Raw genomic sequence first — 12728 nt, 5'->3', positions numbered from 1 at the left:
TTGCAACAACCTAGCTGGGGGATTCTGGGTGCTGAAGTCCACCCAACTTGAAGCATGCTGGCTGGGAGATTCTGGGAGTTGAAGTCCACAGGATTTGCAACAACCTGGCTGGGGGGATTCTGGGTGTTGAAGTTCACTCAATTTGCAACAACCTGGCTGGGGAATTCTGGGAGTTGAAGTCCACCCAACTTGAAGCATGCTGGCTGGGGGATTCTGGGAGTTGAAGTCCACTCGATTTGCAACAACCTGGCTGGGGGATTCTGGGAGTTGAAGTCCACTCGATTTGCAACAACCTGGCTGGGGGATTCTGGGAATTGAAGATCCCCCAATTTAAAACATGGCTGGGAAGTTCTGGGAGTAGAAGTTCATGCATTTTAAGCAAACGGGGGAATTCTGGAAGTTGAAATCCACCCATCTTAAACCAAGCTGGCGGGTGGATTCTGGGAATTGAAGTTCACCCAACTTAAAGTTAGCTAGCTGGGGAGTTCTGGGAGTTGAAGTCCAGCGATATTAAAGTCGCCAAGTTTGGAAAACTCTGGGGGTAAAAGATGGCAATATTGCAACCTCCCTCAAAAGGCCGTTTGGGCTGCAAATAATCAGAACTGGCATATTTTCTGCACAATCAAGTCTATTAAAAAACAGAAGCTTTTGTGAGCTCCAACTCATGGAACTGTAGGAAGTTAGCATTGACCCCTCTCCTAGAAGAAGGAAATGTCCTACGACAGGGGTGTCCAAACTTGGGAACTTTAAGACTTGTGGACTTCAACTCCCAGAATTCCCCAGCCAGCCATGCTTAAAGTTCCCAAGTTTGGACACCCCTGTCCTAGGAAATATTAAAAAGGCAGAATATTTCCCTAGTTAAGAAATGGAGAAACATGTATTTAGGCAGGAAGCAGCTTTTTAAGAAAGCATAATAGAATAATTGAAATCAATTAAGTAATTTAATATGTGTGAGTCCGAAAAGCTGCAACTATTAGACCGCTGGTTTTTTTTTTTTTTGCTGTTGTTGCCAAGCACTAATACCATCTCCCTCTCTGCTTGGTTTCTCACAACATGCCAAACTTGTTATCGATAAACCAACCGTTTTCTGGGTTATCGTAACCATCTAGCTTCTATACCGCTTGCTTGGCAGAGAGAGGTTATATTTTGTAATTAAAAAAATAAATAAATGAGATCGTATCCTTAGCTTTCACAAGAATGCAGGGAGGAAGGAAGAATTAACTGGTGTGTGGCTATGGTGTCCACCTACGCACAGGAAAAGAAAAAAGGACAATAAACATCAAACCGGTTTTTAAATACATCTGTTTCTCAAAAGGACCCATGTGCCACATCCAGGCAAACATGCTTCTTGAAGATGCCATCCATTCCCAGGTTGGTGTTTCACAAAACATTGAGCGGGAATTTCCGTTCCTTTCCTGGTCACATTTGTTAAGAACTAAGATTGCCGGGAGGAAGATCAACAATCTCAGATATGGAGATGATACCACTCTCATGGCAAAAAGTGAAGAGGAACTTAAGAAGTGAAGAGGAACTAAAGAGCCTCTTGATGTGGGTGAAGAAGGAGAGTGCAAAAGATGGCTTGAAGCTCAACATTAAGAAAACTAAGATCGTGGCATCCGTCCCTCTCAATTCCTGGCAAATAGATGGGGAAGAAATGGAGGTAGTTGACAGATTTTATTTTCCTGGGCTCCAAGATCACCGCAGATGGGGACTGCAGCAAAGAAATTAAAAGGCGCTTGCTCCTGGGGAGGAAAGCTATGGCAAATCTAGACAGCCTCCTAAAAAGTTGAGACATCACCCTGCCAACAAAAGGGCGTATAGTCAAGGCGATGGTTTTCACAGTTGCAATGGATGGCTGTGAAGGTTGGACCATAAGGAAGGCTGAGCGCCAAAGAATGGAGGCCATTGAACTCTGGTGCTGGAGAAGACTCCTGCGAGTCCCTTGGACTGCAAGGCCATCCAACCGGTCAGTCCTAGAGGAGATCCACCCTGACTGCTCTTTAGAAGGCCAGATCCTGAAGAGGAAACTCTTTGGCCACCTAAGGAGAAGGAAGAAGGACTCCCTGGAGAAGAGCCTGATGCTGGGAACGATGGAGGACAAATAAGAAGGGGACGGCAGAGAAGGAGGTGGCTGGATGGAGTCACCAAAGCAATCGGCGTGAGCTTCAATGGACTCCAGAGGATGGTAGAGGACAGGAAGGCCTGGAGGAACGTTGTCCATGGGGCCGCGATGGGTCGGACATGACTTTGCAACTAACAACAACATATTTGTTCAATGAGCTATAAAGCTTTTCTGTCCCAGTTTCATAGTTCGCTCCAACCTTTGCTGTAAATCAGGATAAACAGTAAGCTGGGCGGAAAGAGGCTTTGTGTATAGGCAGACATAATGAGGTTAAAAGAGGTAGAGGACAATTGAAGGGAGTATCTCCAAATGTAATTGGACGGAGTCACCAATATTCTCACAGACACTTTCTTTTCCTAAGGAGAGAACTAAACTAAACTAACTAGGATAACTAACAAGAGAAGCAACCTAGAACTAAGGAGAAATTCCTGACAGTTAGAACAATTGTGGGACGACTTTCCTCCAGAAGTTGTGAATGCTCCAACACTGGAGGTTTTTAAGAAGAGATTGGATAACCATTTGTCTGAAGTGGTGTAGGCTTTCCTACTTGAGCAGGGGGTTAGACTAGAAGACCTCCAAGGTCCCTTCCAGCTCTATTCTGAATTGACTGAATTGGGTATGTCTAGTTTAATGAAAAGAAGGACTAGGGGAGACATGATAGCAGTCTTCCAATATCTCAAGGGTTGCCCCAAAGAAGTGGGGGTCAAGCTATTCTCCAAAGCACCTGAAGGCAGGCCAAGAAGCAATGGGTGGAAACTAATCAAGGAGAGAAGCAACTTAGAACTGAGGAGAAATTTCCTGACAGTTAGAACAATGAACCAGTGGAACAGCTTGCCACCAGAAGCTGTGTGTGCTCCATCGCTGGAGACTTTTAAGAAGAAGAGACTGGACATCCATTCGCCTGAAATAGTACTGGTAGTCCTCAACTTAGTGATCATTCGAAGTTACAACAGTACTGAAAACAGTGACTTATATTTTTCACACTTATGACTGCCGCAACCCCATGGTCATGTGATTTACATTGGGATGCTTGATAACCGGTTCATAGTTATGACGGTTGCAGCATCCTGGGCTCATGTGATCACCTTTTGCCACCTTCTGACCAGCAAAATCAACGGGAAAGCCAAATTCACTTAGCAACAGGGTTCCTCGTTTAACAACTGCAGGGATTCAATTAACAGTTGTGGCCGGAAAAGCTGTACAATGGTGCAAAACCCACGTCACAAATTTCTCACTTGCCAATATAAATTTGTAAATGCAGTCTTATATAGGCCATCTGGTGTTTAAGTAGCTCTCTCCTAGTGTGGTTTATATTCTGCATTCATATATTTTTACCAGGGTTCACCAATTTTTATAAATTAAATCATGTAGACTAACAGGGTGGCACAAAATGCAGTATTCCAGACAAACTCTGCCCATTGTCAGCAGTTCGATCCTGACCAACTCAAGGTTGAGTCAGCTTCCCATCCTACCAAGATTGGTAAAATGAGGACCCAGATCCTAGGCTGACTCTGTAAACCGCTTAGAGAGGGCGGTAAAAGCACTTGTTCTGACCTTTTGTTCTGATTATTTGTAAACGATTTCCTCATTGGAACGCCTTTATTTTCTGCACCTCTCCAGGTTTTACAAGGGGTTGCAAAATGTACATATAGACGTATCGCAAGTTTCATTATTACTTTTATTTGTCCACACAATTTTTTACAGGCCATTCACACACCCGCAAAGGCCCCAAAGTCGGAGCTTTGTTTTCAACCAACGAAGTGGCGTCCTAGAGCAAACAATGGTATTTAAAAAAGGAGAAAGGCGAGAAAGGCGCATAATCAAAGAATCAACATTGCGCCACAGATAATAAATCCCTTGGGTCTTGCCGAGAAAACCAGGATAAACTATAAGGGAACATGGATCCCCTGAAAAGCGCAGTGTCTCAAAAACTTCCTGCATTTTTTCTTATGGGACGCATATTGCTTGTTCTTGCGAGAATGACGTTGATTGCGATGTTCTGAAAGGGAACGGGGAAAAAAATAAAATAAAACAACACATCTTTTAATCGGTCAATTGAAGAGGCTTCAGAGGCTTTCTAGGAGCTTGGGGAGGTCAAAAACAGCCCTCTCCGCACCCACAGAGGCGTTCCGGAGGCTTCAGGAGGCTTCCTTATGGGCAACCCAGGACTTCCAGTTTGCCCATAGGGCCGTTTTTCGCCCTCCGGAGGCCAAAAAACATCCCAACCCGCAAACTGGAACCGTTGGGTGGTTTTTCACCTTCCGGAGTCTTCGGGAAAGCCTCCAGAGGGCGAAAAACGGGCGAAAAAGAAGGCCGAAAGCTGGCAAACATGCTGGAGCTGACAAGGCAACGCCTTGCGTGCCCTAACAAATGGCTCCGCTCGCCTCTTGTGGCACACGTGCCATAGGTTTGCCATCCCGGGTCTAGACGGTTACCTGTACAAAATTTGGGCCCTCGGCAACCGGCATGAATTGACATGATTCACTTAACAACTTCAGCGATTTGCTTAACGGCTCCGGCAAAATGGTTGTCAAATTGGCCCTGCTTAAGAAGGAAATTTTGGCCTCCAATTGTGCCCATAAATCAAGGATTGACGGCATGTATTCAAAGTGCAAACTAAGATCAGGGAAATTTGCAGAGTCAACCATAGGGCGACGCTAAAGATTCTCTTCTGTAGAAGAGTAATGGGCTGGAATACAGGCAGTCCTCGACTTACGACAGTTCATTTAGTGACCGTTCGAAGTTTCAGCGGCACTGAAAAAAAGTGGCTTAGGACGGTTTTTCACACTTACGACCATTGCAGCTTCCCCGTGGTCACGTGATCAAAATTCGGATGCTTGGCAACCGACTCATACTTATGACGGTTGCAGTGTCCCCGTCACAATCCCCTTTTGCGACCTTCTGACATGCAAATTGAGTGGGGAAGCCAGATTCATTTATCAACCGTGTCACTCACTTTTCACCGGAGGTGATTCACTTAACAACTGTAGCCAGAAAGGTCGTAAAATGGGGCAAAACTCACTTAACCGATGTCCCGCTTAGCCACAGCCATTTTGGGCTCAATTGTGGTCGTAAGTCGATACTACTATCTCTAGTATCCTGCATCATAAAAAGTGATTTTAATGGGCGGACACAATTAAAACGAGGCAGGGTTCTAGAAACATCCCGATGGGTAGTTTCTGATTTCTCCCTTCTTTCCACACCTAAGGAAATGCTACACCCACGGACCCATCTTCCTTTACCTTTCACACGAGTTACACCCAGGAGCATTTTCTTACCTGACAAACTACGTAAGCTGAATCCATCACAGGGACAGTCAGGGCTGCGTCTCTTTGGGTGTCGGAGTTCATCTAAATCTAAAAGCGATTAGCAACCATTGTTAGAAGGATATTAGGGGTGGTGCGGTGGCCTAGAGGCCAAGCTCCCGCCTCACCATCAGGAGGCTGTGAGTTCGATCCTAGGCCGTGGCAGATATTTCTCTCTCTGGGCACACTGAGAATATATCTGCTGAACAAAACTCCATACTGGCGACAGGGAAGGGCATCTGGCCAGTAAACACTCTGCTCCCTCCATTCAGTTGCCCAGACTCCACCTCGCAAGGGATTATGGGGTTGTTAAACGAAGATGATTGGAAGGAGGTCAGGAAGAGAAAACATGGGGCATCAGAGAAGGAAAGAGAGGTACCTTCTCCTGATCCACAGGTCACCCAGGGGTGGGATTGAAAAATTTCAGCAACCACTTCTCTGTCTGGTTGCTGGGTGGGCGTGGCCATGGTGGCCACGGCCTACTCGGGCCTCCTGCACCATGGGGAGGGGCAGCGTTTACACCCTTCCCAGGCTCTGGAGGCTTTCCTTGAGCCTCCGGGGGGTGAAAATGACCTCCCCCAGGCTCTGGAGGCCCTCTGGGGTTTTCGGACTTCTGGGAGGCCCATTTTTTGCCCTTCCAGAGCCTCCTCACAGGCCCTGCACTTACCTGGCATGATGAACGGGCCGCGTTGAGACTCCTGGAGGGGAGGGGCGGGCGTGGCCAGCCAGTCCTTCCAACTACCAGTTCGGTGAATCAGATGTAAAACTAACATCCAGCTTGCCCAAACTGGTCCCCCCCCCCTGAGGTCACCCCTTGAAGAAATGCAACCCTCAAAAAAGGAACCACGATTAACAACAAAGCTTGTCTGCTTTTGAGTCAGGCCCCTAAGAACAGAGGGAGAAAAACCCCCAAAGAGACAACCTATGAACAAACAACAACACAATCCCGGCACCAGAAGAACCTAAAGAAATCTTGCAGGCAAATTTTCTTCCCGCTCCCCGATGGAGATCAAAAGATGAGGCTCACCTGGACAAGGGCAGTTCGGATACCTCAACCTGCTTCGTTTTGACCTGCGCAGCAAACTCTCTTTCCCTTCGCCGTCCCTTCCACCTGGCCCCCAAAAGGAGAAAGACGAGAACAGGTTGGAAGGGGCTCTACGAGGGACGACAGAAGCCACCGACGACATGGTTCAAGAAGCTTTTGTGGACTTGGTGCTCCTGGAGAAAGGATGAGCCACTGTCCCCGCTCCCTTCAACCCAGGTGGAGGAGGTGGGTGCCCTCCTTTGGGGGCGATTTTCCCAGTTCATCCCTCTTTCTTTCACACCCTCCCATTGGGAACAGGTGAGAAAAGGGAGGACCTGAGAAAAGGAGGATCTGAGAGAACTATGGAGGAGTGCACCCCAAATCTTTTACCTCCAGCTACCAAATTAAAAAGTTTCCATGCTAGGTCAGGTACATGGATCCATTTACTGTGCCAATCTTTTTCCCTCCCTCCCTCCTTCCCCTCTTCTCCCTCCTCCCTTTCCCTCTCTTCCTTCCTCTCTTCCTTCCTCCTTCCTTCCTTCCCCTCTTCTCCTTCCTTCCTTTCCCTTCCTTCCTCCCTAACTTCTGTTTGGGCTGTTTTTCACCCTCCCCAGCCTCCAGAGTCTTCCCTGAAGCCTGGTGAAGGGCGAAAGCAACCACTCCTGGCCCTCCAGAAGGGTGAAAAATCAGCTGGCTGCCGTGCCACCAAATATGGCTCTGCGTGCCACCCGTGGCACGTATGCCATAAGTTCAACATCATGGCTCTACACCATTTTTGATAGTGGGCATTTCAGTCTCTTCTTGAAAGCTTCCTGCTTAATGACCAACTTAATGGTGTTGAGGAGAGACTGCTTGTCCAGGGATCTTCCTCTTCTTTCTTCTCATGCAACCATCTCCAAGAACCCTTTCCAAATCCTCTTACCTTCTTCTGAGCAACCAACCAAGCCAACCACTAACATCAGAAAGATGAAGAATCGGATCATTTTGATAGCAATGTCCTGGGCTTTGTCCGTCAATGGCCACTACTTCCGCTAATAACTTTTCGTACTTGAACCAACCAACCTGTTTTGTTTTTCTTTTGTTTTTTTAATCTCTTCTCCCAGCCAGTAATATTTCTAGGAAAGGCTTCCGTAACAATAAGAAAATCGTATCAGGGAAATCCCCAAGCCACTGTGTAAATTCCCCCCCCCCTTTCCTGTAAGGCTGTAACCCTACCTTAATAGTTACCAATTTACAGAGCGGCCAAATAATTTCCTTCTGTAGAGTCCAAGTAAACGAAATTTAAAAAAGAAATCTTCTTGGTTTTTGGAGAGTTTTGGTTGGCAATGAATTCAAATGCATAGGTATTAGAATAGGTGGTCCCTGGCTCAATGGTCATCAATGATTTGGATGAGGGGATAAATGGGGAACTCATCAAATTTGCAGATGACACCAAGCTGGCAGGAATAGCCAACACTCCAGAAGACAGGCTAAAGATACAGAAGGATCTTGACAAACTTGAACATTGGGCACTATCTAACAAAATGAAATTCAATGGTGAAAAGAGTAAAGTTCTACATTTAGGCAACAAAAACGGAATGCACAGGTACAGTATAGGTGGTACCTTGCTCAACAGTAGTAATTGTGAAAGGGATCTTGGAGTCCTAGTGGACAACCATTTAAATGGGAGCCAGCAGTATGCAGCAGCTGCCAAAAAAGCCAACACAGTTCTAGGCTGCATCAACAGAGGGATAGAATCAAGATCACGTGAAGTGTTAATACCACTTTATAATGCCTTGGTAAGGCCACACTTGGAATTCTGCATTCAGTTTTGGTCACCACGATGTAGAAAAGGTGTGGAGACTCTAGAAAGAGTGCAGAGAAGAGCAACAAAGGGGATTAGGGGACTGGAGACTAAAACATATGAAGAAGGGTTGCAGGAACTAGGTATGTCTAGTCTGATGAACAGAAGGACTAGGGGAGACATGATAGCAGTCTTCCAATATCTCAGGGGCTGCCACAAAGAAGAGGGAGTCAAACTATTTTCCAAGGCACCTGAGAGTAGAACAAGAAGCAATGGGTGGAAACTAATCAAGGAGAGAAGCAACTTAGAACTGAGGAGAAATGTCTTGACAGTCAGAACAATTAATCAGTGGAACAGAAGTTGCCTCCAGAAGTTGTGAAAGCTCCAACACTGGAAGTCTTTAAGAAGATGTGTGATAGCCATTTGTCTGAAATGGTACAGGGTTTCCTGCCTAAGCAGGGGGTTGGACTAGAAGACCTCCAAGGTCCCTTCCAACTCTGCTATTGTATAATGGTAATCAACATAGCTGGTCACGCCCCCGAACTGGTCCCCCTGTCACCTCGAAGCTTTGCATAGTGGCTCTCAAAGAGGCATGGGCTGGCCACTGGCCACTTACAAGTCCCCCAGTCGGCGAAAAAGCCCAAAGTCCAAGTGGACTTACAAGGCAGTAGGATGCGTATGTGCGAAGAACACGGTGGTGACAGCAGCAGCTTTTTCGCCGACCGGAAGACTTTTCAGTTCCAAGGTAGTTGGACCTTCAACCTCATCTTGGAAGGGAATTCAATGCAGGAATTAAACATGAAATATTTGATGGAGCTGTGTAAGCAACAATAGAAAAAGTCAAATCTCTTTCAACACTGGATGGATTTATGGGCATGTCTAGTCACTTTTCACGGTAGCCATTTATCATCCTAATTTCCCAGGATTTACTGGTAAAGTCTCACCCAATGCAAACCAAACCCTGCCCTGTTGAAATTTTAAACCCAGCCAGATGCTTCCTCCAGTTTAGACAAGTTGAGAGAAGCCAGATCTGAAATCCATTGACCTTAAAACAGGCGTGTAACAAAATGTATGAATGGCTTCCATATATATTAGATATGCCACATGGCAAGGCAAATTCAAACAGATATGGTTTTTTCAAAAGTTTATGTTAAAAGAAGAACGGTTGCAGGAACTAGGTATGTCTAGCTTAAGAGAAAGAAGGACTAGGGGAGACATGATAGCAGTGTTCCAATATCTCAGGGGTTGCCACAAAGAAGAGGGAGTCAAACTATTCTCCAAAGCACCTGATGGTAGAACAAGAAGCAATGGGTGGAAACCAATCAAGGAGAGAAGCAACCTAGAACTGAGGAGAAACTTCCTGACAGAACAATTCATCAGTGGAACAGAATTTGCCTCCAGAAGTTGTGAATGCCCCAACACTGGAAGTCTTTAAGAAGATGTTGGGTAGCCATCTGTCTGAAACGGTATAGGGTTTCCTGCCTAGGCAGGGGGTTGGACTAGAAGGCCTCCAAGGTCCCTTCCAACTCTACTATTGTATTGTATTGTATTGTATTGTATTGTATTGTAAAGAAAATACTGTAAATCTGTGGGGGCAGAAAGAAGGGAAGCTCAGAAATTAAATACTTATCTATATTCTTTTCATTGTTTTTCTTTCTTTTTCTTCTCTCTTGTTATTATCTACAAATAATACAGTGGAGATCTTGACCCTATTTTCAAAAGATGGATGCATCTTTTTGATATCATAAAAACAACTCAATGTATTTTGTTTGTTATGGTTTATCTTTAATAAATGTTGCACGGGACATTAATTGTATCACTTCAGTAATTCTTCTGGTCTACTTACTGATTTTTTAAAAAATTATGATCCATGAAAAAAGTGATTTTTTTTGGTGGCTGCCCGATATAGTTTGTTCCTTCCTTCCTTCCTTCCTTCCTTCCTTCCTTCCTTCCTTCCTTCCTTCCTTCCTTCCTTCCTTCCTTCCTTCCTTTCTTCCTTCCCTTCCTCCCTCCCTTTTCTTTTTCTTCCTTTCTTCCTTTCTTCCTTTCTTCCTTTCTTCCTTCCTTCCTTCCTTCCTTCCTTCCTTCCTTCCTTTTCTCCCTCCCTTTTCTTTCTATCTTTCCTTCCTTTGTAGGTTTTTCTCTACCCTATCTAATTTTTCACAAACCAACTGTACAAGATTCTTGTTCAGTATTGACATGCCCAGTCTCCAATTATTCAGCTTTCCTTTTTCTCCCTTTGTCGAAGGTAAGAACAGTAGTTGTCCTTCGGCACAATGTCCAACTTCCATGATTTTGTCAAAACAGCAGAACCGAGGTCCTCTAAGACTCTGGGCCAGCAGAACTTCTCAGATAAGGACAGAGGAGAAAGATGATTGCTAGGGCATCCATTCTTGCCCCACTCCTTTAGAGGCACAGAGTTCCTCGGGGACAATCTCTTTGTGTGATCAGATGCCCCGGAGGAAAATAGGTGAGGCTGGTCTGTGTATTTTGGGGAGTGTTGAGTATAAGAGAAGGAATCTGTCTTTTCACAAAAGGAGAATTTGCAAGTATTTTCTTGCTTCTTCTTTCAAGCGGTGACCTGCGGAACTTTTAAGGTAACCAATCCCAGGTTCGCAACTAATAAGAATCAGCTTTCCATTCTAGCTCTCTGACTGCTACCCTCTAAGTGTCAGGATAGGGTGGCTCAGTGGCTAAGATGCTGAGCTTGTCGATCAGAAAGGTCAGCAGTTCAGCGGTTCGAATCCCAAGTGCAGCGTAACAGAGTGAGCTCCTGTTACTTGTCCCAGCTTCTGCCAACCTAGCAGTTCGAAAGCAGGTAAAAATGCAAGTAGAAAAATAGGGAACCCCCTTTGGTGGGAAGGGAACAGTGTTCCGTGCACCTTCAGCATTGAGTCATGCCAGCCACATGACCACAGATACATCTTCGGACAGCGCTGGCTCTTCAGCTTTGAAACGGAGATGAACACTGCCCCCTAGAGTTGGGAATGACTAGCGCATATGTGTTTACATATATTTTACATTTACCTTTACCTTTACCTTAAGTGTCAGGACAGCTTTTATACCTAAGAGGAACTAGAACTCACAGTCACCGAGTGATTGGCCCAAAGTCATCCAGCCAGCTTTCACGCCTAAGAGGGACTAGATCTTCCAGGCTCCTGGTGATTGGCTCACAGTCACCCAGACAGCTTTCATGCCTAAGAGGGACTAGAACTCCCAGGCTCCTGGTGATTGGCTCACAGTCACCCAGACAGCTTTTATACCTAAGGGGAACTAGAACTCACAGTCACCTAGTGATGGGCCCAAAGTCATCCAGCCAGCTTTCACGCCTAAGAGGGACTAGAACTCCCAGGCTCCTGGTTATCGACCCAAAGTCATCGAGCCATCTTTCATGCCTAAGGTGAGACTAGAATTCACCAATCTCCTGATGACCAGCCAAAAGTCAACCAGCTCGCTTTTGGCAGGGGTAGGACTCTCTTTTGTGGGGAAACTGAACAGGCCAAAGCAGATGTGGCCTATTGAACAACAAAGTACACACTCAAAATGAAAGCACCCCTTGTGCACACTCAAACACAAGTGGAACAGAAGAGTCGTACAGCATACAGCAGGTCCAGGGCGGGGTTGTTGAAAGGGTTGATATGGGATGACTGCACCACAAAGCCTATTGCGCATGAAGTTTTTAAGACTGGTCCCCCTTTCCTTCTTTTTCACCCTCCGTCAGCTCGTTTGGCAAAGAGAGACCGCAAACGTAAAACACCGGCCTGGCTTTTCTACCATTTTCACTGGCCTAATCAATGGACCACAGCTTTGGCAACACAACATTTGCCATAGCTACTTTTGCTTTTCAAAATATATCATTGCACAATGTGGCATGTGTTTCTGTTGACAGCACTCCTTAGCTTCAAACCCAGGATATCCTTAAGTGGGGGAAAAAAACCCAAGCACTAAGACAGGGGTGTCCAAACTTGGGAACTTTAAGACTTGTGGACTTCAACTCCCAGAATTCCCCAGCCAGCATGGCTGGCTGGGGAATTCTGGCAGTTAAAGTCCACAAGTCTTAAAGTTCCCAAGTTTGGACACTCCTGCACTAAGACAAACGAACCGAAAACCAGATATTCCGATCAGGAGAGATCCTTTATTTTAAAACAAACAAAGTGGGCTCAGATACGCCACATACTTTTCGCATTACAAAGCTATTGATAGCTGCTGCTACAATTACTGTGACTCAGTACTGTCTCAGTTTGTGTGTGTGTGTGTGTGTGTGTGTGTGTGTCTTTAAAACAGAGCAAATAAACCTACTCCCCCCTTCTGCTACGTTTCTCTGCCAGAAGTCCCAAATTTTTGTCCTGATGTGGCACAGCCATGCCAGGTTTTATTTTCCCCAGTAATTATTTCTTTTTTTAAAATTATTTTTTCTTTATACAGTTTTTCTTTAATATACATAATTGCTTAATGAACAGTGTATTGTCTGAGTCAATTGCTTATACAAAATAC

The 12728-nt window shown here is 45.5% G+C and overlaps 1 protein-coding gene across 1 annotated transcript; it reads right to left on the bottom strand.

Moving 5' to 3' along the window:
* Nucleotides 1–3781: 3781 nt before the first annotated feature.
* On the bottom strand, nucleotides 3782–7524 carry LOC309397096 (uncharacterized protein). Its single transcript, XM_081962819.1, has 4 exons — nucleotides 7374–7524; nucleotides 6455–6538; nucleotides 5401–5478; nucleotides 3782–4121 (listed from the first exon to the last, which is right to left on the bottom strand). Exons 1-4 carry the CDS (start codon nucleotides 7432–7434, stop codon nucleotides 4009–4011), a joined length of 336 nt encoding a protein of 111 aa, XP_081818945.1. The 5' UTR covers nucleotides 7435–7524; the 3' UTR covers nucleotides 3782–4008.
* Between the last annotated feature and the right edge of the window lie 5204 nt (nucleotides 7525–12728).

This window comes from Natrix helvetica (genome assembly GCF_964273705.1).
Source record: "Natrix helvetica genome assembly, chromosome: 9".
In the NCBI taxonomy this organism is placed as follows: Eukaryota; Metazoa; Chordata; class Lepidosauria; order Squamata; family Natricidae; genus Natrix; species Natrix helvetica.
Note: the sequence above shows the minus strand (reverse complement) of the source record. Positions and strands in the feature narration are given on the sequence as shown.

What these genes read in the sequence shown, in the direction of transcription:
- LOC309397096 (XM_081962819.1), bottom strand. Translation starts at nt 7,434, where the DNA reads ATGATCCGATTCTTCATCTTTCTGATGTTAGTGGTTGGCTTGGTTGGT. An exon ending in TCCGAACTGCCCTTGTCCAG is followed by an intron (nt 5,479 to 6,454) that starts GTGAGCCTCATC and finishes AATCGCTTTTAG; the next exon opens with ATTTAGATGAACTCCGACAC. An exon ending in CAGCTTACGTAGTTTGTCAG is followed by an intron (nt 4,122 to 5,400) that starts GTAAGAAAATGC and finishes GTTCCCTTTCAG; the next exon opens with AACATCGCAATCAACGTCAT.